Below are 22,607 nucleotides of genomic sequence, written 5' to 3' on the forward strand. Positions count from 1 at the left end.
TTGATTTATAAATTTTTATACTGATATTTGTTATTGAGGTTTTTGAGATTTTCGTTTCAACATTAATTTTGGTTCTAGTTTCAGTATTAGTTTAGTGTAAGTTTATGTAATTGTTTATATTTAAAACGAATGTTTTTAGTAAGATTTTTAAACAATTAGGTTATCTAATTTTGTAATTATGGTGTTTATGGATATCAGTTTATTATAGAAATAGTGACTGCAATATGAAATTGCGAAACGCGATAGTTTTGTTTTTCTAAACAGTATATTAAAGTTTCCTACTTCTCGAGTGTCATATTTATTTCTATTTCTTTTAAAGAAATTATTTGAGAAATGTGATGGAACAAGCCCGAGTTTATTTTTCAGCATAAACAATAAGTTTTGATAAATGTTTGTTCTATAGATGTTTTGTGCATTAAGGAGTTTTAACAAAGGTTCAGTATGAGTGAATTTATCTTTTTTATTGACAATTCTAACGGCTTGTTTTTGATGTCGATAAAGTGATTTCAAATTGGATTTATTGGTATTTACCCATGCTATATTACCATACGTATAATAGGTCTGTATAAATAAGAAATAAAGATGTTTTAGATTTTGTTGGGATAACGTTGGTCTAGCTTTGTATAGCCCGCTAATGTTTTTGGTTATTTTAGTATTTAAATAGTCAACGTGCGTTTTCCATGAAATATTTTCATCAATTAGTAAACCTAGAAATTTAGTTGTTGAGGTTCTTTCAATATTTTTGTTTTCTATTTATAGCAATGGTAATATATTTGGTATTTTTTTTCTTTTTTGGTTGGGATGGAATAAGATATAATTGGTTTCTTTCTGTGTTTAAAGATAATTTATTAGATTTTAGCCAGATATTAGGTTTTTCAAGTTCAATATTCCTTGTTTCAAAGAGTTTTATAATAGACTGAGATAAATAAAATAAATTAGTACCATCTGCAAACATTATGACATCAAGTTTGTTTAAGACTTTCGGAAGATCAATAATGTCTATTAAGAACAATAAGGGAGCTAGAATGGAACCTTGGGGAACGCCACATTTAATCTTAAGCATTTTAGAACAGATATTTTCATCAGTATTAACACATTGCTGTCTGTTTAGCAAAAAGTTTTTAAACCAGAGTAATGAAAAATTTTTAAGCCATACTTTTGCAATTTTTTGAGCAGGATAGCATGATCAACAGTACCGAATGCTTTCGATAGATCTATAAAGGTTCCTAGAACGAATTCTTTAGTAACAAATGAGTAATTAATACTATTTTTAAGATCCGCGATTGCATGTTCGGTTGCATGTTGCTTTTGAAAGCCGAATTGTTTTGTATTTAAGATGTTGTTGTTTGTTATATATTTGTATAATTTATTATAAATTATTCGTTCGAGGAGTTTTGAGAATACAAGAAGAATTGAGATTGGTCTATAACTGTTTAGTAAGTATGGTTCTCCAGTTTTATATATTGGTACAATTTTTGCAATTTTCAATTTCTCTGGAACGGTTCCTGTTGTAATTGAAGATTTAAATATTTTGAAGAGGGGTTTCTTTATTATCGGAAAGATACTCATTACTACACTGCTACAAATTTCATCAATTTCTGGTGCTTTATTAATTTTTAAAGAGTTATTTGCATTTTCGAGTTTTTCATAGCTTATTCGGTTGAAAACTAGTTCGTTATTTAAGTTACTAAAATAATTTTCAAACGAGTTATTTGGGGGTTGATTTTTAGACGCCATGTTAGGGCCAATATTTGCAAAGAAATTGTTGAATTGTTCGGCAATAGAGTTCTTATCGTTGTGTTCTGTTTCATTTATAATAATTCTATCTGGTAAGCTGTTTGTTTTTATATTTTTTTATCCGATTATTTCTTTCATGATGTTCTATGTTTTTTTGGTATCTCCTTTTGTTTTTTGAAGTAATTTAGAATAATAAATTTTTTTAGAATATTTTCTGATTTTTTCGAAAAGATTTTTATATTGTTTATAAGTAGATAGGTTATCTTCATTTCTGTTTTTCAAATATTTAACATATAGTTTTTGTTTTTGAAGATTTTTTGATTCCGCTGGTGATCCATGGACAGCTCAAATGTTTTACTTTGATTTCTTTTTCTTTGATTGGAAAATGATTATTACAGTGTTTAAAAAAATATCTGTGAAAGTATTATATGCGGAGTTTGTGTTCCCATAGTTACATTCTTGATACACTTTAACCCAAGCTACTGCCGATAGTGTGTCTTTAAAACATTGAATAGAATTTTTATTTATTTTTCTTTAATAAGTTTTTTTTTCGAGTTATTATTTATTTTTGTATCATGTATTATTGTAAAGTAAATAGGAAAATGATCTGTTATATCAACTTTTATTATTCCGGCTTTTAAGGAGGTCTAGAAAAGAGTTTGTTAGTATATTATCTATAGCAGAAATAGATTTCGAGATTACCCGTGTGGGTTTATTAATAATTGGTAAAATACAATTTTGGAATATGTTATCAAAAAATAATTTAGTAATCGGATACTCTTTGTATTTTAAATAATCTATGTTTATGTCCCCGATACAGAACAACTTTTTTTGTTCTTTATTGATTTTGAGAAAAATTTCTTCTAGATAATTAAAACATTTTTAATATAACCTTCAGGTGTTCTATAACAGGTAGAAAATATAATATTTTTAAACTTGGAGTTGATGATCTCTATTGTAAAGACCTCACTATCGGGTTTAGAAATGGAGTGATCTTCTGTCACTTTTATCACTTGATCATTCCGAACTTAAGTTGTGACCCCTCCTCCTTTTTTGTATACTTTCCTTTCAGAAGATAATAATTTATAATTGGGAATTTGAAAGTTAGAGTTATTTTGGATTGATTCATCAGAACACCAAGTTTCTGTAAGGCAAATCATACTGAATAAATAATTGCAATCAATTAGGAAATATTTAAGTTTGTTAAAATTTTTATTTATGCCTCTTATATTTATGTGTAGTATTTAAGTATGAAATTGCTATTTGTCGAACTAAATGAACTAGAGAAAAAAACACTTTCAAGTGTTTAATATCTGATAGCAAATTGATGTCGCTATCAGATTTTATGTTATCAAGCGGATAACATAAAATCTGATAGCAACAGCAATGGTATTTAAAACAGTGCTTGCCAAACTTGATGATGGAGTCATGGGAACAAATTAAAGTTTAATAAAGTCAATAAAAGCAAGAGCAACCTGAAAGTTACAACGCGTAAATTTGAAAAAAAAACTTTTTTATTTTTAATAGAATTTTTAACAGAAGTTCTAATAGTCATAGTAATGACTATCAGTTTTGAGAGTAAATTTCGTTTATTTATTTTGGTTATGGTAAGAGATGGATTCCAAGTAAACTAAACGGTGCCAAGTTTATGAGAAAGAACTCAGCTTGGCTTGAAAATGATTTCAATACCACATTAATAAAAGAGAGTAAAAATAAACAACTCGGCAGATCAACATTACCATTCAAAGAATCATCATTAAAAACGAAGAAAAGAAAACTTGCTACTTTGTCAGCTTCATATTCTTATTAGTTATTGTTTGCTAAGCTTGTACTACTTGTAGCATGCATTGTCAAAGACTTTTGGTGATTGTGAATGCATGGGAACAATATACACATACAAATTTATAAAATTTTTTAAACGCTCGTAAAATCTGCTAACTAGAAAAACTAAATAATTAAGCTAGAATATAATTTTTTTAAAAAGAAAACAAGTTTATCTACCAACGTGTAACAGCACGTGTAACACTAGTTAATCATATTAAACTTAAATAAGTTTTGCTTTCCACGAGCGAGGATCAAAGCGAGAATCTCATAGTAAAACACGTGCAAAATAGTGTACATAGCACAAGTAAAACATATGCAACTAATAAAAATTAGTTGTTGCTAAGCAAAATTAGATATCCATAGCAACTTAATAAAAATTATATTACTTTTTTTAAAAGCGCGACCTCATATTGTATCCATTTTGGTATCCATAGCAACGAATTAAAAAAATAACTCCTTTTTAAGAAGCGCAGACATCATATTATTACTCACCCTAATTTTAGTCAGTATAGCCCTAATATTAAATTAGTTAAAAGTTTTGTCCAGTAAAAGTGATTTCTGGACCACTGTGCAATAGAAGGTACACAAATTTTGAAAAAAAGATGCGTTAATTTTGCTTTTAGCAGGGAAAAATATAAAAGAAATGTTCACTATTTTTTACTTACCTAATTTTTTGTTTTTATCTAATTTTTTTTACTAATTTTTACTTTTCTTGTTACTTTTTTTTTTAATTTTTTTTTTTACTTAATTTTTTATTTACTTTTTTAAAAATACTTTTTAAACATGTTAATGAATAATTAGATTAAAGTCAATGAGCGCTTTGTAAGTAACAAACTTTCTCTGAATTCTGATAAAACTAAATTCATTTTGTTCCTAAAATTGAATAAAACTGATAACATCCCATTAAAATTACCAAACCTTATTATAAATAAAGCTATTATTTAAAAGAGAATCATCGGTAAACTTTAAAGGTGTTGAATTGGACGAACATTTAAGATGGAATTTTCATAAAAGCGGTCTTAAAAAAAAAAAATTCTAGTAATATTGGAATGATTTATAAAACTAAACAATTTCTTATTTTCAAATCACTAAAATGTTTATACTTTGCTTTTATCAAAGTTACCTAATATACTGTAATATCACCTGGCCAAGTACAAATCATACAAAATTAAAAAAGCTTTACAGTAAACAAAAAGATGCATGTCGAATTATATTTGGAGCAAATAGAGCGAAACACTGTGAGCCTTAATAGTGTTTACTAAAAGCTTTAAATATTTCTAAAATATATTTACTTGAAATTTTAGTTTTTATGCATAGAACTAAGATAGGAATAGTGCCAAAAATATTTGAATTCTATTTTAGTAATTTCTGCCATAAATATAGCACACGATTCTCAGTCAATAACTTTGCTGTCCCAAGATATAGTTTAAAATTGAGTTCATACTAAATTAAGTATCGTGGGCAATTTTTATGGAATTTATTTCAGATATTATAAATAAAAAAAAACCTACTCTTTATCGATTTAAAAAAGAATCTTAATAGTTGTTCTTATTTATGGAACTCACTATGCTAGATTTTAAATGTTTCTTTTAAATAAAGTATTTATGGACCTCACTATGCTAGATTTTAAATGTTTTTTTAAAATAAAGTAATTATGGATCTCACTATGCTTGATTTTAAATGTTTCTTTTAAATAAAACAAAGCTCTAATAAAAAAACAAGATAACTTAAAAAAAAAATTCTTTTAAAAGAATGTTATAACCACAATCCACCATAACAAAAGTTTATTAATGATATTACTCTTTCATCTTTTTTCCATCCTTTTATTATTTATTTTATTACAAGTATATAATCATTTTATTGCAACTGCAGTTTCATTTTCTTTTTGGAACTGCAGATAATGTAAGCATTTTAGCAACTGCAGATAATGTAAGCATTTTTGCAACTGCAGATAATGTAAGCATTTTTGCAACTGCAGATAATGTAAGCATTTTAGCAATTACTAATTACTATTACTAATTTACTATATTTACGCCATAATATGATATTTTTAAATCATGATTTTATAAAAAATGGGGCTCGGTGATATGACAGAATTATGTCTTCTTCTTGCTCCAGCCATTACTTATTTTGTTGTATATATATAAAAAATTGTATTTATTGTAGAAGGCGAAATGAACATATTAAAAAAAATAGAAAAAAAAATTTAAACGAAACGATGATAATGAATACAATGTAATGTAAGAAAAATTTGATCAGTTTTTCAAACCATGTAAAAATATCACGGTTGAACGAAATTGATAAAAATGAAATAAAAATATTTTAGTTACGGCCAAGTTCTACATTTTCTATGTCTCAACCTAGAAAATGTAGAAATTTGTTGCAACATGGAAAAAATAATTTACAGATGGTATCGAATCGGTCGACCATTTTAAAAAAATTAACAAAGTCACTTAATTTTGACCAGAAGGACCGATAACCTTCGAGGATATGTTTGACAAAATAATAAATCACAAACGACAAAATTTATTTTTTTTATTATGCGTGCAAAAAAAATGCATACATCTTTTTTAATTTTTGAATTAAATTTAACAATTTGGGGAGCTCTTCTAGCAATTTTTAAAAAACTTTAAAAAAAATCTAAAACATGAATTATTTTGAACTTTAAAATATCACACTAACTAAATTGATTATAACTATTTACATGAAGCATATAATTAGGGCCGTTTCTACCATTAGGCGAAATTAGGCGGCCGCCTAGTGCGGCAAGATTTAGGAGTGAAAATTTTAAAAACCAATTGTTTTAGTATAACTTCGCATAAGAGATCAAAATATAAAGAAATCAAAATCGTTAGGTATCTTAAAAATCAATTAGGACCAGGCAATGACGAGTTTAATAGCCAAAAACAAATGTAAACAATGGAAACTCCAAAAGAGATCTTTGAAATCAAAGATGGTGCTCTTACTGAAAACTGATTTATAAATCCTTTTGAGAAAACTTATGAATAAGTAAAACACATTTGATTGAAAATAGCCAGAAATAAGTTTGCATAGATATTTTTGTAGGTGTGGAAAAAGGAAGTTTTCAGCATTATAAAAGAAAACTTCTAAACCATGAATAAGTTTGTTTGGAATGCCTCCAGTGTTCTCTACCAACTGAAAAGGTTTTCTGTTTTTGCAGCAAAATTTTTGAAAGAAAAGGTTGCAGATTCATAAAAAAAGATTTAGAATCAGATCTCAGAGGAAGTCTTCTAAGAATGAGATTGAATTTCTTGTAAGAGTTTTATCTCTTGTAAGAGTTCTAGGTGTACAATATTTGGCTTTTCGTAACAGCTTGATAATGTTTATACTCTTGACAATAGCAAAATTTTTGAATTCATTTCTTTGTTTGATCCAATTTTGAATGAAGATCTCAAAAGGATTTGAAATTAGAAAAGCGAATTTTTAAAGCGAAATTTTGAATTTAACAAATATTTTAAAAACAGTACTGTTAGTAAGCACTCGCTTAACAAATAATACTATTCGCTAAACTTCGATACCGAAGATTAACAAACTTTTAAAGCTATTTGTTAAACTTTGGTACCGAAGGCCAAATAGTTATTCACTACTTGTTTAATGAAAACATTCTTTGCCGGTGCTTAATCCAAAACAAAAACCATATGTCAATGAAAAACAACAGCTATACCAATCATTTGCTATACCAATCAATATGTGTACATTTTACTGCTCCTACGGCTATTTTAGGAAATGTATGCCCACTAGTATCCAAATTTTATTAATAGATGCAATAATATATTTACTTGTATTAAGTTTAAAAATACACACACACACACATATATATATATATATATATATATATATATATATATATATATATATATATATATATATATATATATATATATATATGGGTATATATATATATATTTATATGTATATATATATATATATTTATATATATATATATATATATATATATATATATATATATATACATATATATATATATATATATATATATATATACATATATATATATATATATATATATATATATATATATATATATATATATATATATATATATATATATATATATATATATATATATATATATATATATATATATATATACATAATTAATAAACAATAAAAATATTTAATATAAAGTAAATAATATGTATACCTTAATAAACAGTAATATAATTAATACACATAAAATAAGGTACAATTTGAAAAAAACTTTAACATTTGTAAAATTTCTGCGTAAATGACGCAGCCCACACCTCTCTTTTCATGATACATCGCGATACCAACTGGGCCAAGTTAATTTCTTTGTTTAGATTGAGTAGCTTTTTTTTAGTTTGACAAATGACTCTCTGATGTTGTTCTTTCGTCCAGTTGGGAAGTATTCGCTTCAAAAAAAAGAAAAAAAATGTACAAATTTGGATATTTTATAATTAATTTATCGGCTCAAAACGCCCCTCTTGATCGTTTGTAGCATTGGATCTTCCTTTGCCTTGTACTGAGATCAAACCCATTTCATGAAGTTAATTTTGAATTACTTTAAAGCTAATTTATTCAAGAACTTCAAAATATGACATATGCGAAGTAACAAAATAGAATTAATAATAAAATATAGTATTCCGTAAAGGAACAAATAATACGATATAGTATTCAGCAAAGTTTACCCTATAGTATCTAATAAATCATAATCTGTAAAAATATTATTTAAAAAGTAAAGTTTAGTAATATATTTAAAGATATATTATATTAAGATAATATATACATCAACTATAGAAATAAATAGCAACTGATATGAAAAGAGTTTTCAAGTATTGAGTACATATTAGTCAAAATCGTTCTCACTAAAAATACAAACAAAAAAGTTTGGTGGAACCTCTTTCAATCCCTGACATGCATCAAGGTGCCACTTATAGCATTTCTGGCATTCAGTTCAGTTTCGTTTACTTTTATATTTACAAAAAATAACATCGCATGACCCACAATAAATTCAATTTTTGTTGCAGTATTTTTTGTCAATCTCCCTTTTTTCTTTTGATAACTTGCCTCTTCGATTTCAGATTTTTTCTTATTTTCATTGAACAGAATTCAATTTTAGTATTATGAGTCTACTTGCAATCTTGTTTTCTTTTAGCTCAAGATATATACATTCAGAATCTCAGCTTTTTTTCGTCTCAGTTCTCGGTCCATACGAGACAATATTTTTCCGAGACGAGATCTCATTCGAAACTTTCATAGTTTTTACATTTTTTCAAAAATGTAAAAACTATGAAAGTAAACTTAAATTTTCCAAAAAATTTGTCTTTTATAATTTTTTATTTATTTTTATTTTAATGAACCACAAGTTTTTTAAATTTATCAAATTAATGTTGACTCTTAAAAAACTTTTCAAAAGACTTAAGTCATTCAAAGTCGCAGCTGTCACTCTCTCCCGTTTCTTACTACGGTGGTTGCTTGAAATTGAAAAATTTTGTTTAGATCGAATCGATATTGGCTTAATTAATTTCAACACATTTTCTAACATGCATAACTTTTTTGATTTAAATCCAGTCGTAACGTAGCTGTTAAATTCATCAGCAGTCAAATCATTAGGATCAGTGACTTGGATTTGTAGTCGAGCATTGGATTCTCTTTTCTTTCTAGGTGGGTCTTTGAGCTTGGGAACAAAGTTTGAAGTTGTTCGAGGATTTAAGGAAGCGAGAAGACGTAACTTAGGATCATTGGGAGTCTGTTCAACTGTCTGATGAGCTTCAGATGCAATTTCTACAACATCATCACTGTCATCATTACTGGATGGAGTGAAAAAATGTTTAAGCGAGTCTTTTCGCATTTTCAATAATTTCTTTATTTGATGAAAGTAAGAATGGGGACACTTTCGGCTCTTCAAGAAATCCTGGATTGTTGAGAAATTTGAGCAGAGCAACAGTTAAGATTGGATGTCTTTTAAGAATCTCTATTTCAATTTCTTCAATCAAACGAGCACAAATAAAACTGTTTTTCGTTCGCAATTCCTCTGACAAAAATTCTAATGCGCCTTCTGCAATGTTCAAGTCAGCATCATCGCCACTCATGGCATCCATAGCCATTTTACATTGTTGAAGAGTTGCTAACAATTAAGGAATGCTTATCTTTAAATAATTAGGCTAATCATGCCCAAATGATTTAAGAGTTTTTTCATAGCTGGGATCATCTTTTTACGTTTTAGTACTTGTGTCACACAAAGATGGATTCCATGATCAAAGCAAATGTGATGAAGTTGTTGTGAGAGACGGCCAGATTTAGTGCAAATATTTGCCCTGTTCATAGTTTGACCAATGCAATCTCGGCCAGGATCAATGCTGAAGGTCATTAACTGATAACTTTGAAACCTCAAAAGGGTTTTAGCATCACATTCTTTTGCTATTTCGATCATACAAAGATTTTAATTGTTATTGTTGGGTCCAAAAATATGGATATTTATTACTTTAATTTGTTTAAGTTTTGTCTCATCACTCACATAGGAAAACTTTCCTCCATTGGATTTTATCAGCGTTATTTCCTTTGTCCCTCGCATACGCTGATGAGCTATAAAGTCTGACGACCTCTCTCAACGTTTTTGGGAGCTTCAACCTTTGTGTAATATTCAATCAGCATTTGCACCAATGGATTCACAATTTGGTTGAAGCTAAGTTCAATATCAGATGCTAGCATAGCAACAATTTCGTCAGTCAATGTTAGCTTTCACATTAAAAAAAGAGTCCATCATTTTTGAGCGAGATTGATGAGCGTTGATTTTTCGGATTTGTAAGCAGAAGGAACAAGGCAATATAGATGGAACTTCCGTAAATGAGCGTGAATTTTTTTTGTATTGTAGTCTGCTTGTTTGATGAATTTTACCTTCGCACCGTCAGAACACAATGTGCATTCCACGTGAAACTTGTCATTTTTCGGAACTAGACAGTAGTTTTGCCATTTCAAATAAGTTCCTTTCGCATTTTTTTCCATTTCAATATTTGAATCTTTTCAATTTTAAAAATCATTAAAGTTGCAGTCGCTATACCAGATGTCATAAATTAAAATAATTTTTTTTATGAAAAAATTTAATAAACACTTACTTTTCAGTTTAATACAGTCTTTTTATTTGTTATATTTTTACATTATAAAGAGTATTATAAAATGACTATTAAGTCAAACAAGTGGACCCTCGATTTCCACTTGTTTGACTATTAGTCAAACAAGTGGAAATCGAGGGTCAATCACTGTGGTTGCCTGCGTGCATGTACAAGGCAAATTCATTCATCTCAATTGATAGTAAAGGAAAAGACATCCAGGTTAAATGGGTTTTTATGCTTTTCGGTGCAACCACTTTTCTTGATTTTACGTCAAGCTATATATCAATTTTATCCATATTCCATTCCGGTTTAACCTCTCTAGTCTAAATAAATGTCTTTTTGTCAATGTAGTGGTGTGCTCATTGACTTATAAAAAATCAAAGGTAGTGGGCAAAATTGAATGATAGGCGAAATAACATAAAGTTACCCTAAAATAAATAGTATTATTCTTTATTATTTCAGCATAATACTTTATAATTTATTATTTAATTTAATTTTAAAATAAATAATATTATTATTTGTTAAAATTAGTTAACTAAATAAAGAATAAATATAAGTGAATATAAATAAATATAAAAATAGAATAAATAATAATTTATTAAATATTTAAATTATTGTTATAATATTAAAAGATTCATAGAATAAATAATATTATATTTAATAATACATTTATAGAATAAATAATATTATTATTCATTTATATCACGTAATAAAAAACATACCTCACAAACATAATAAAAGATTAACGCTATGAGTAGGATTTGAACCTACGCGGGAAGATCCCATTTGATTTCTAGTCAAACGCCTTAACCACTCGGCCATCACAGCTGTTCATTTCCATGCTATTTATACAATATAAAGACAAGTAATTTGCACAAGAGTTATTTTAAGGTTATTCATTTTTATATGCGCGTCTATTCATTTTTATATGCGTGTTTATTCATTCTTATATGCGCATTTGTTCATTCTTATATGCGCATTTATTCATGCTTATATGCAACCACCCATAATATCTCTAATATAATTTTATATAGACAATAATTTGGCCTTTATGTGTTTATATAGATTTCTTCAAAACATAAGTTAGGTTGTTGCCACTGCTATTTATTTAAAAAATGGTTGCCGAGCCAGCGCTGGCCCACTGTTGTAAAAAATGACCAAAAACTACTTTGAGCTGACCCGAGAAAACCGCTTTGACAGGGTGAAACTACAATGTTTCCTGACTCCAAAAATGTAAAATTTGAAATCTAATTATTTCGTCCGAGAAAATAATTTTGATTTTTAGTTTTTAGTACTTTGCACAATAGGGCGAAATGACAGCTCTCAAAAACTCTCCAAAATTAGCATTTATTACTCTAAAACATAACAGTCTATATAGCAAGTATAATTTGTATTTATTTTAACTCAGAAGATAAAATTTTACCTACAATTTCATGGTTGAACTATATTATAAACATTTTGTTGCATCAAAATTGTAAATAAGCTAAAAGTTCCGGGAATAGGCAGTGAACATGTTTATTTTGAGTTTTGCATCAAAATTGTAAACAAGCCGAAAATTCCGGGAATAGGCAGTGAACATGTTTGTTTTAAGTTTTGCATCAAAATTGTAAACAAGCTAAAAATTCCGGGAATTGGCAGTGAACATGTTTATTTAAAGTGTTTCACTTATCAGTTGTGTGAGAAAAATTTCAAAATGCCAAATTTTTCAAAAAATCATGAAGATTGTCGGAAATCTGTCTGTGTCTTGTGTCTGAAGAAGTGCTCTCGAGAGTTGACACAGTTCCTTGTTGAAAAGATCCTCAAGCATTACCATACAAGTCTTGATTTGACTGATACCAGAGTGCCAAGAGGCATTTGTGACTCATGTCGAACAATTCTTCGGAGAAAAGATGAAGGAAAAGATGTTAACCTGCCACCTTTGTTTCCTTTCTCATCTATAAAAGTTAGACCACCAACAAGAGATCAAGGTTGCAACTGTCTTATTTGTCAAGTTGGACATTTGAAGTTGAATGAGAAGAGCCCAGTGGACTATTCTAAACCTGTGGAAGATTGTACCCCTCAAAGATGTGGTGATTGTTTGAGTCTAGTTGGAAGAGGTCTGCCACATCAGTGCACTCCATTCACTTTTAGAGAGAATCTCAAGCAGCTAGCTACAGCTGATCCACTCGCTGCAGAGCAAATAGCTACTCAAGTCATCTCTACTAAACCTTCCACACCTGGTGGTACTGTCAAAATATCGCATCCTAAAGGCGGCCCACCACTTAGAGTTAAAACAGGTGATACTTTTATATATACATATAAAGATGGCAGGTTCAGAGGGAATACCTTTAATTTTAAAACTTAAAATTACAAAAAGTGTTAATATAATTTCAATTTTAGGAAGCTCAAGTGCAAGAGCTCTTTTTCCTGAACCCAGCATCAAAACTGAAGATCTTGTACAAGTTCAGCTAAACACAGGACTGTCCAACCTTGGCATGAAGAAATTGGCATCAACCATCAACAGAGTCAGTGACACCAAGATTGTGGAGACTAGTTTTCTTGCTAAGTTTGAAGCCATTGGCAAACAGTTGTCTGAGTTTTTTACTCAAACCAGCATCCAAGTTTTATCAGAGAGTAACTCCACTGACTTTGTGGTTGTGCATTGCAAGGATCTTGCGGAGCTTTTGAATGAAGTCCTGCTTTCTCGAAGAGTTTTCCAGAATCATATTGTCAAGTTGGGAATTGATGGAGGTGGAGGATTTCTGAAAGTTTCTCTTGGCATCATGGAGTTGGATTCTCACTGTGATTCAAGGTCACCAGCACGGAAAAAACTTTTAACTCAGAGGACTGCCAAAGACAGTAGTGTAAAGCGTCAAATGCTTGTGGCTTTATCAGAAGGACTACCAGAAAACTTTGAAAATATGAGGCAGATTATGTCTTTAATCAAGTTAGACAAAGTCAACTTTGTTGTCTCATGTGACATGAAACTTGCCAACATCCTTTGTGGCCTTCAAAGCCATTCAAGTACTCACCCTTGCTCTAGGTGCAACGCAGAATCAAAGCATCTTTCTCAATCAGGATCTTTGAGGACACTAGGCTCACTTTTTGCCTGTTATCAAGAGTTTGCTAAGTCTGGTGGTGATATCAAAAAGGCAAGATCTTTTGGCAATGTAGTGCATGAGCCTTTGCTATCTGGTTCTGAAAACAAACTCATCTTGGAGCTCATACCACCAATGGAACTCCATCTTCTCCTTGGTGTGGTCAATCACATGACAGAAAGTACAAAGTAAAAAACTTCTGTCATGGTACAAAGCCATGACAGAAGTTTGGCCCAATGTTGTCAAGTGGCCCTCAGCTCTCCACATTCAACAAGAACCATACCATGGTGGGCAGTTTGCAGGGAATGCCTGTCACAAGCTTCTCAGCAATCTTGACCTCCTTCAAAGAATTGCAGAGACTGAGTCTGCTTTTCAAGTCTTTGGAATTATGGATGCCCTTCGAAAGTTTAAGTCTGTGGTGATAGCATGTTTTGGTATAGTTCTGGAGGATGACTTTTCTGAAAAAATTGATCGCTTCAGAGACTCATATTTGGCAATCATGAACATCAGTGTGACTCCAAAAGTTCATGCTGTTTTCTTCCATGTGAAGCAATTCATTGAGATCAAAAGGGCTCCTTTGGGGATCTTTAGTGAGCAGGCAACAGAATCAATGCATCATAATTTCAGCTCACATTGGCAGAGATACAAAAGAGACCGCAATCATCCTGAGTATGCAAAGAGGCTTCTTTCATGTGTTGCGGACTACAACAGCAAGCATTTGTGAAGAATCAAATATTGAGAAGAATTTATTTTATGTACCATTTGCTCTTTATGTGTTTAGAATCAAGAGGTTGTTTTTGTGTTTTGGCTTAGAATAACTAAAAGAATTATTTAAGAAAGTGTTTACTATTTCCATCTTGTTAATGAAAAACTATATCAGTTGTGTCAGAATAAACTATTATTCAAGTGAATTTTAGACAGTTATGTTTTGGAGTAATAAATGCTTATTTTGAAGAGTTTTTTAGAGCCCTATTGTGCAAAGTACTAAAAACTAAAAATCAAAATTATTTTCTCGGACGAAATAGTTAGATTTCAAATTTTACATTTTTGGAGTCAGGAAACATTGTAGTTTCACCCTGTCAAAGCGGTTTTCTCGGGTCAGCTCAAAGTAGTTTTTGGTCATTTTTTACAACAGTGGGCCAGCTAGCTATTTACGCATATGATTGTAAAATGGAATAAATTAAACTCTGTAGTATCCATAATCTTTTTAAGTTTCTTGATTACCCCAACCGTATTTCGAGGCCTTTCTCCCTGTTTATACTTATGCTTTAAAGAAGAAGAAAAATTCTTCTATTGGATTAAGTTGTGGCGTGTATGCTGGTATATACTTAATAGCTATGCTATGAGAGGCTATTGTTTGCCTAAGCAAGCACCTCTTTCATTATAACAAAGAAAGTATTTACAATTATAATATTATAAATTACTACAAAATGAATGCAGATTCATTTTGTACTTTCATTGTAGTAATGAAAGTACAAAATGAATCTGCATTTCAGCCTCCAGTTTTTATTTCATAAGGCCATTCTCACTCCCATTGTTGAAACAGCACAAATCAAACTAACACTCTTGTCACAATTTGAAAACAACTGTAAAATTGCTAGCGCATTTCTTAGTGAAATAGTAAGCTGAGACATATTGAAGCCTGCTGCAAAAAGATTTTCTTTTATTACTTCTTGCGTACAAGGATTGTTTTCTTGTACGCATAATTCAATAATATTTTTTATTTGAGCGTTTTTAGGTTTTTTACCTCGTTTTTTATCGGAAAACGACTTAAATGCAGTCATGTCGTTGAACTCTCCTCTGTTAAACTTTACGTTAAAGTTATATAAATTATTATATATTATATAAAATTAATATATATTATTTAAAAACGTTAAAGCTTATATAAAAGTTTATATAAAATTATATCAGAGATTTTATGGATCGTTGACTCGCCTCTAAACGCGCATATAAGAATGAATAAACACGCATATAAGAATGAATAAACACGCATATAAGAATGAATAAATGCGCATGTAAGAATGAATAAACACGCATATAAGAATGAATAAACACGCATATAAGAATGAATAAACACGTATATAAAAATGAATAACCCTGTAATTAAAATTTAAAATGTATGATTTCAATTTTCAAACCAAATTCAATGTTAAATTTTATAACACTAGGAATGCGTTACAAAATAAAAAATTTATTATTCTAAAAACTTGAAATTTCAAAATTGATGGGACTTTTCTTAAACTTTGTCATACGTATTTTTATTTTATTTTATCTCGTTTCTTTAAAAAAAAAAAAACTTAAAACTTAGTAAATAATTCTGGAATCAAAGTCGAACATCTGCAAAAGTCAAATCACGGTCAAAAACGTTTCCTTCCATCTTGTTTTCATATTTTGGAAAAACCCTAACCCTGACCAGAACTTCTGGTCCATTTTTGTTTGTTTTTGTGTCACAATATTTAATACCTTCAATCTTCTTCAATCAGTCGCTATGTTTCGTATTCCATGTGCACACTTTAATTATGAATGTTTATTCCATATCCTCCATGCTTTAATTATGAATAATAAACAACAAATATTTATTTAACAATAATATAAAAGCTGAACAACAAACGTTTTATAACATTTTGAACGAAAAAGAAATATTGTAATAAACAATTAACAAATCTAATAACAAAAGACTGTTTGAATAAACTGTGGTTAGAACAATAATGTGGGAGAAAAATATAATTTTTTTTTGTTCAATAACTCCACTATCCTGTTTTTCTCTGTATATATAGTTTTAAAAATTAAATTTTTGCATAAAACATAAGAAAATTTTAAACTTCAAGGAAAATATCTTAGGCATATATTTTTTTTGTTCTCTGCTAAGTAAGTGGTCACTAAGTCAAATCACAAAAAAAACTTAATGAAGTCATCGATTCCTCATCTTCATCAATATAGTTTACTTTGAATAAATAATTTTGTTTATCTTTTTTCTCTAATAAAGAGGCATTGATGTAAAAAAAAGCTAATTTTTCCACATTTTCATTTAGTAGTCTATTTCTCCTCTTTCCATGAATGAAACTATAAGTGCCTTAAACCTTTTCACTAAAAGCAGAAGATGTCGAAACTGCAAATAACCTATTTACAATTTTTGATAAATTTGGAAATTTACTATTCTGACAATTGCCAGTAATGAAAATGTGTTGTAAATATTTGCTAAAACCATATTTATTACTTTCAAACTACCCAATATTTTTACAGGAAAATTCTACTAAGCTTTTGACTTTTTTCTAAAACTCACAATCAAAAACAATTTTTATAAATGATTTTTTTTTCTGATTCTTTAATATTTGCTACAATGTGATCTTCAATTAAGAGTTCAATAATAAATTTAGCATTCGTTAATTTTGATAAACAATTATATTAACCATACCAACAAGTGTTAACATGAATCACTAAGGTATTTTGAATTCTATACTTTTTTTTTAATTCATTAAACCTTTACGAAAGCAAATGTATTTTTTTAAATAAATAATATAATTTGTAGAGCAGATGACATTGTTTCTTTAAAATAATCCAAATAAATTATATCTTTAATGAGTAGAATAATAACGTTATTTGATTAGCGAAAATCTTTGGAAAACATTAAATAATATCCCATTCACTTCTCATTGAACTTGTGTTATCAGTTACATTTATCATTTCCTAATTCTTCTACAAACATTACAATAATTTCAGCAATAGTTTTTCCTTTTTGAGAAACACTACTAGTGTTAATAGATTTAAAAAAATGACTGTTTTCCAGGAATTACATAGATTACAAGGTGATCATTTCGTATATTTGACCAACCATCACTTGATTTTGAAAAATAATTACTTTAGCTTATTATTTTTAAGCCAATATTAAAATACTTTTCATACTGATTCCTCAGAAAAGTAGTTCTAATAACTTTTTCTGATGACATAAGGTTTAAATAAGCCAACCTCAAAGCACCTATAAAGTTTTTAAAACCTGAATAAAACGTTAAATATAATTCCAGTTCGAAAAACAAATTTTGACAAAAGTTTATCATAATGTAATTAGTCAGATTTGTTTAAAGTTTCCATATCATTTATTATGGTAGCATTTTTGTTAATTATTTTTTGGAATATCAGATCCTCAACCTTGTTGACTTACCAAATTAACAGTAATATGTTGTTTACTTATAACAATTTTAACATTTACAAATTTATGAAAAAAATCTATTTTTCTTTATCAGATATACCAGAACAACTGACTCTTTTATGACTGCCTAATTTATCAGATGACCAATAAACTTCTATGCCACATAAAATGCATATTCTTTTTTTAATTAAAATATTCTTGCTTTTTAGATATATTTTTGTTCATATTTTATCTAAATCAATGTTTAAATAAATATTATATTATATATATATATTTAAACTCATTGTATAAATATTATATTATATAAATAGTATATATTTATAAATTTATGAGCAGCCGTGGCGCAGTGGTAGCGCATTTGTCTCCAAACAAAGGATCCGTGGTTCAAACCCTACTTCTGGGCATGTTTTGAGACATCGGTTAGGAAGGGGGCGAGAACTTCCAGTTAAAAGCTCATCAGCGGAGCTCTGTAATTAGACCGTAAAGACTTCTTGGGGCAACTAAATAAAATTAAAAAAAAAAGGGTAGCCACGTGTTGAGGTACACCACCAAATATTTTCTGAAAATTGAAAAAAAAAAGTGAACTTTTGATATTAAGCTCATTTGATAGGCAATTTATTGTAGAATAGTAATTTAAAAAGTTTGTCCTTTTTTTTTAATTTTGCGATAAGTTAACTAAAAAAAAAAAAATTTATATTGGAATGACAACAATATTTAATCTTCTTTTGCCCTTTATTCCGTTTTCAAATTTTGCGAAACATTGTCTGATTGTAAACATGATATCTTGAGGAACAGAAGTGCAAACCACTTCAAATTTCAGAAAATGTCTATTATTCTATTTTTTAGGGCTGAAATTTTTTTTTTTACCTTATGTAAAAAAACTGATATAACTTTTAATATCCTTTGAAAATCTTAAAATCTATTTGTCAATACCTTACCTTAAATGTCAAGAACATGTGGAAACAATTTCATGGATTTTGTCCTAATATATTTCAAGTTATCGTGTTTTGAATTGACCCAATAAAATGAATGTTTATCAATAAACTTGAGGCAAAGTTGATTAAATACTAGAATGTTAAATATCATTAAATGGAATTGTTGAAGAAACTGTGGTCAAGATTTAATTTTTCTTCACAAAATATGTTATAAATTTGTCAATTCTTATCTAAATCCCTATATAACTTGGTATCTGTAACAGTGGGCTACAAATATGTAACAGCCTCTACCTATCCGGCGTAACCAGATCTAGAGAGATGCCGAAACTTTACCACCCAAAAAAACCAACTTTACCACCCAAAAATGGATATATCTTCCATAGATGAGCTTCTTAATGTGAAATTAGTAGTTTTTATTTACAAAAAGTTATTGTAATTTAAAGACCACCAAATATGATAGGTGTACTTTTATGTTAGGGTGGTTTAAGAAGTGGCGGTTTAGCACACCCTATTATCAAAAATGTTTCATTCATACAAATATATATATAAAATGTTTCATTCATACAAATATATATATAAAATGTTTCATTCATACAAACTTATTAATAAAAATCTAGTACTAAAATTGAAAATCATATTCCAATACTTAACAACATATACGATTGGTGAATACATTGACTTAAGTGGAGGGGTGTGTGTCTCCCACCCCCTCCTCGAACCGAAATTCGATAGGCGACTCTGGCTTACCTTAGCGTATTGTCTATTGTTAAAAATGATTATTATATAGTTTAATTATTGGAACTTCAATTTTTTATCATTTAGTAAAATTCATAACAAAACTAAGTAACTAAACACATCTTCTTTGTAATTAAAAATTAACGAGATTTTTATTACTTTTTTATTTTAAAGCAGCCAAACTATTCCATCAATAGCAGTTGTAAAATATTACTTTATAAGACTTTGTTGTATTATTTTATGTTTTAATGTACAATGTTATTTTGGTAACGCAAATTTATTACAATTTTGATTTCAAAAAGAAAAGTTTAATTTGATTGTGAGGGCGGCAAACGCCCGAACCAAAAAAAGTTTGACACAACACAGATAGGTAATTTTTAGGATAGTTTTAATAATTAATTTTTTCACATTCTAAAATGATACAAAAAATTGCAAAATTCTTTTATTTTAATTTCTAAAACGATACAAAAATTTCTAAAACGATTCAAAAAATTCTAAAACGATACAAAAAATTGCAAAATTCTTTAATTTTAATTTAAAGAAATATTTATTCTTAGAAAATTAAGATGGCGGAGCAGCTCCGACTCTGATTTTCCAAGCGACATGAGGTATTTTAGTTACATTTATATTTTGTTTTGGTAACTTTAGCGCGCAGTAACAGCAATTAAAAATATAATTTATTTTTTGGTTTAAATCAAAAGCGGAGGGGTAGTAACATACGCCATATGTTGTAATCAAGTATTATATAAATTTGATCTGTAATTCCTATAAAAGTTTTGATGAAAAAAAATATTTATAAGAATTGTTATTTTTTTATGAAAGGGTGTATTAAAGCATTACCACCACATCCACCAACTATTAGATACGCTTCTAACGTTTCTTTGGGATGTAAAATGAAATAATAACAACTTATTATAAAAACTACTAACTTCATTTAAATACACTTATTTATGGATAAAATTTACATTTATTGGATGGTAAAGGCTGTGTTTTAGTACCCCTCTAACTCCCTGGGAGCGCCCGTAAACTAGTGACCAACGCAAATACACAGTCCGTTCATACACCTATCATTTAATACCAAAATATAGTTTTTTAGATAGGTATTGACAAAGTTTAACAATTTTCCTGAAGAAAAATTAAATTTTGACCGTAAACGTTAATTAAGAAAAAGAATCTAATTATTGCGAGTATGAATAAAATGGTAATTATTAGCGTTTATAGTGCTTTTTTTATTTATTTCAACATCCAATAAGAGTGCTTGCCTCAACTATTCAGGTCAATGTTTTTTATACGGTTCTTAATAAGCATAAAATTCTCTATTGAAATTAATCATAAAAAGATAGGGGTAGGCTACTGAAAAAGTGCTGACAGAGAGGCCAATCGATTATTTTATTTTATATTTGATTAAGATTGATAAAAAAAAAAAGGAAAGTCAAATAACTGAAAGTTTAACGTGTTAACTCATATCTAAATTGAAATACAAATAGTTTACTTATTTTAATGTAAAGTTAATTAACTATTTTTAACTTTTCCTTGCTTTAACTTAAACTTTTGTTGAAAAAATCCAAGTTAATAAATGCTAATAAATGTACTTTAACTTAGCCAAAGATGATCCTGAATTTTACTTTCTGTTACTTAAAGTTGCAATTAATGAGAGTTGCAACCAACGAGAGTTGCAATCAAGTTGCAATCAATGAGAGTTGTAAATTATATGGAAATGACTGTATGGCAAACTTGATTACTTTGGCTATAAGTAAAATGAGATATAAAGACGTAAAAGGTAATCCACAAGTTTTTGTAAATTTTTTAGACAATAACAAGTTATCACGAGGTATCATTCCAAGGTATAGTGGAAACTGCATTCATATTCTTTTCCGTACTAGTTTTGATAAAGCATTACAGTGACTTAAAACAATATCTTACAACTGGAACAGTAAAGTGTAAAAGTTTGCAAGCCAATCTTCGAGATACATTTTGTAGTGCAACCACAATCAAACAAATATTTGTGCTTGCAGTATTTATGAATCTTCTTACTAGATCCTCAATGAAAATGTTTTATATACCATAAGAGCATACAACTTTTGAACATATTGCTAGTATCCAGGTTGTGAAAAATGTTATACAAACAGTTCAAGCTTGCAAATCCAATCCAACAGGGTTGTTTTGCAGACAGACTATTTTTTTTTGGAAAATTGATCAAACCAAACATGCTCTATTGATGAAGAACTTCTTTAAATAATTTCTGCATGTCTTATTACAGTAGAAGATGTTTTAAATAGACAATATAAAAGATATTTTTCACTTACTATTACAGATACATTTAAAAAGCCCTTACGGAAATATTCCATGGAATTCCATGGGTATTCCATGGAAAACCCAGGGTGCAATATGAGCTATGAATAAAAAAACCATAGTTCACCCTTGGAAATTCCATGGGATTTCAATTCTCATGGAAATTCACACATGGAAACTCCGTTTTCCATGGTAAAACCATGGTTTAAAACATTGGTTTTACTCATAGAATTCCATGGGTTTTACGAATGCACTTTTAAAGATGCCGTCGTATCTCGTAGAGTTACAATTATTTCTAACTTAAGTAATAATATTTGCTGCATTCTTCTGTTTTTCTGTATTTTATAAGACTATAAAACATATTAAATTTGATGCATTATAAAAAACATATAAGCATGTTTTTTATAATGCATCACATTTAATATGATTCAAACCAAACTTACAGACAATAACAACTAGACATATTTGCAATAGTTAGTATATGATAAATGAATGCATTTTATAATGCATCATAATATGATACTATCAGAGATGTTGGTCTCGAGACTTGAATCTTGGTCCCGAGACTTCTCGAGACTCATTTAACTGTCTTGTTCTTGGTCTTGAATCTAAATGTCTTGGTCTTAGTCTTAGCCTGTACTGTCTTTACGTCTCTGGATATTATCATACCATAATGCATTATAAAATGCATATATATATATTTATTATTTATATATTTAATTATATATTATTTATGCATATGCTT

At 28.7% G+C, this 22,607-nt stretch overlaps 1 protein-coding gene and 1 non-coding gene across 2 annotated transcripts; one reads left to right on the plus strand and one right to left on the minus strand.

The window, feature by feature from the left end:
* Positions 1–11,422: 11,422 nt before the first annotated feature.
* Positions 11,423–11,504, minus strand: trnas-aga (transfer RNA serine (anticodon AGA)). Its single transcript has one exon. It is a non-coding gene; the product is annotated as a tRNA-Ser (tRNA).
* Positions 11,505–12,211: 707 nt separating this feature from the next.
* Positions 12,212–13,945, plus strand: LOC136086303 (uncharacterized). Its single transcript, XM_065808595.1, has 2 exons — positions 12,212–12,952; positions 13,056–13,945. The coding sequence occupies exons 1-2, from the start codon at positions 12,370–12,372 to the stop codon at positions 13,943–13,945; spliced, it is 1,473 nt and encodes a 490-aa protein (XP_065664667.1). The 5' UTR covers positions 12,212–12,369.
* The last annotated feature ends 8,662 nt before the right edge of the window (positions 13,946–22,607 follow it).

The sequence above is a fragment of the Hydra vulgaris genome, chromosome 10 (assembly GCF_038396675.1).
Source record: "Hydra vulgaris chromosome 10, alternate assembly HydraT2T_AEP".
NCBI classification, from domain to species: Eukaryota; Metazoa; Cnidaria; class Hydrozoa; order Anthoathecata; family Hydridae; genus Hydra; species Hydra vulgaris.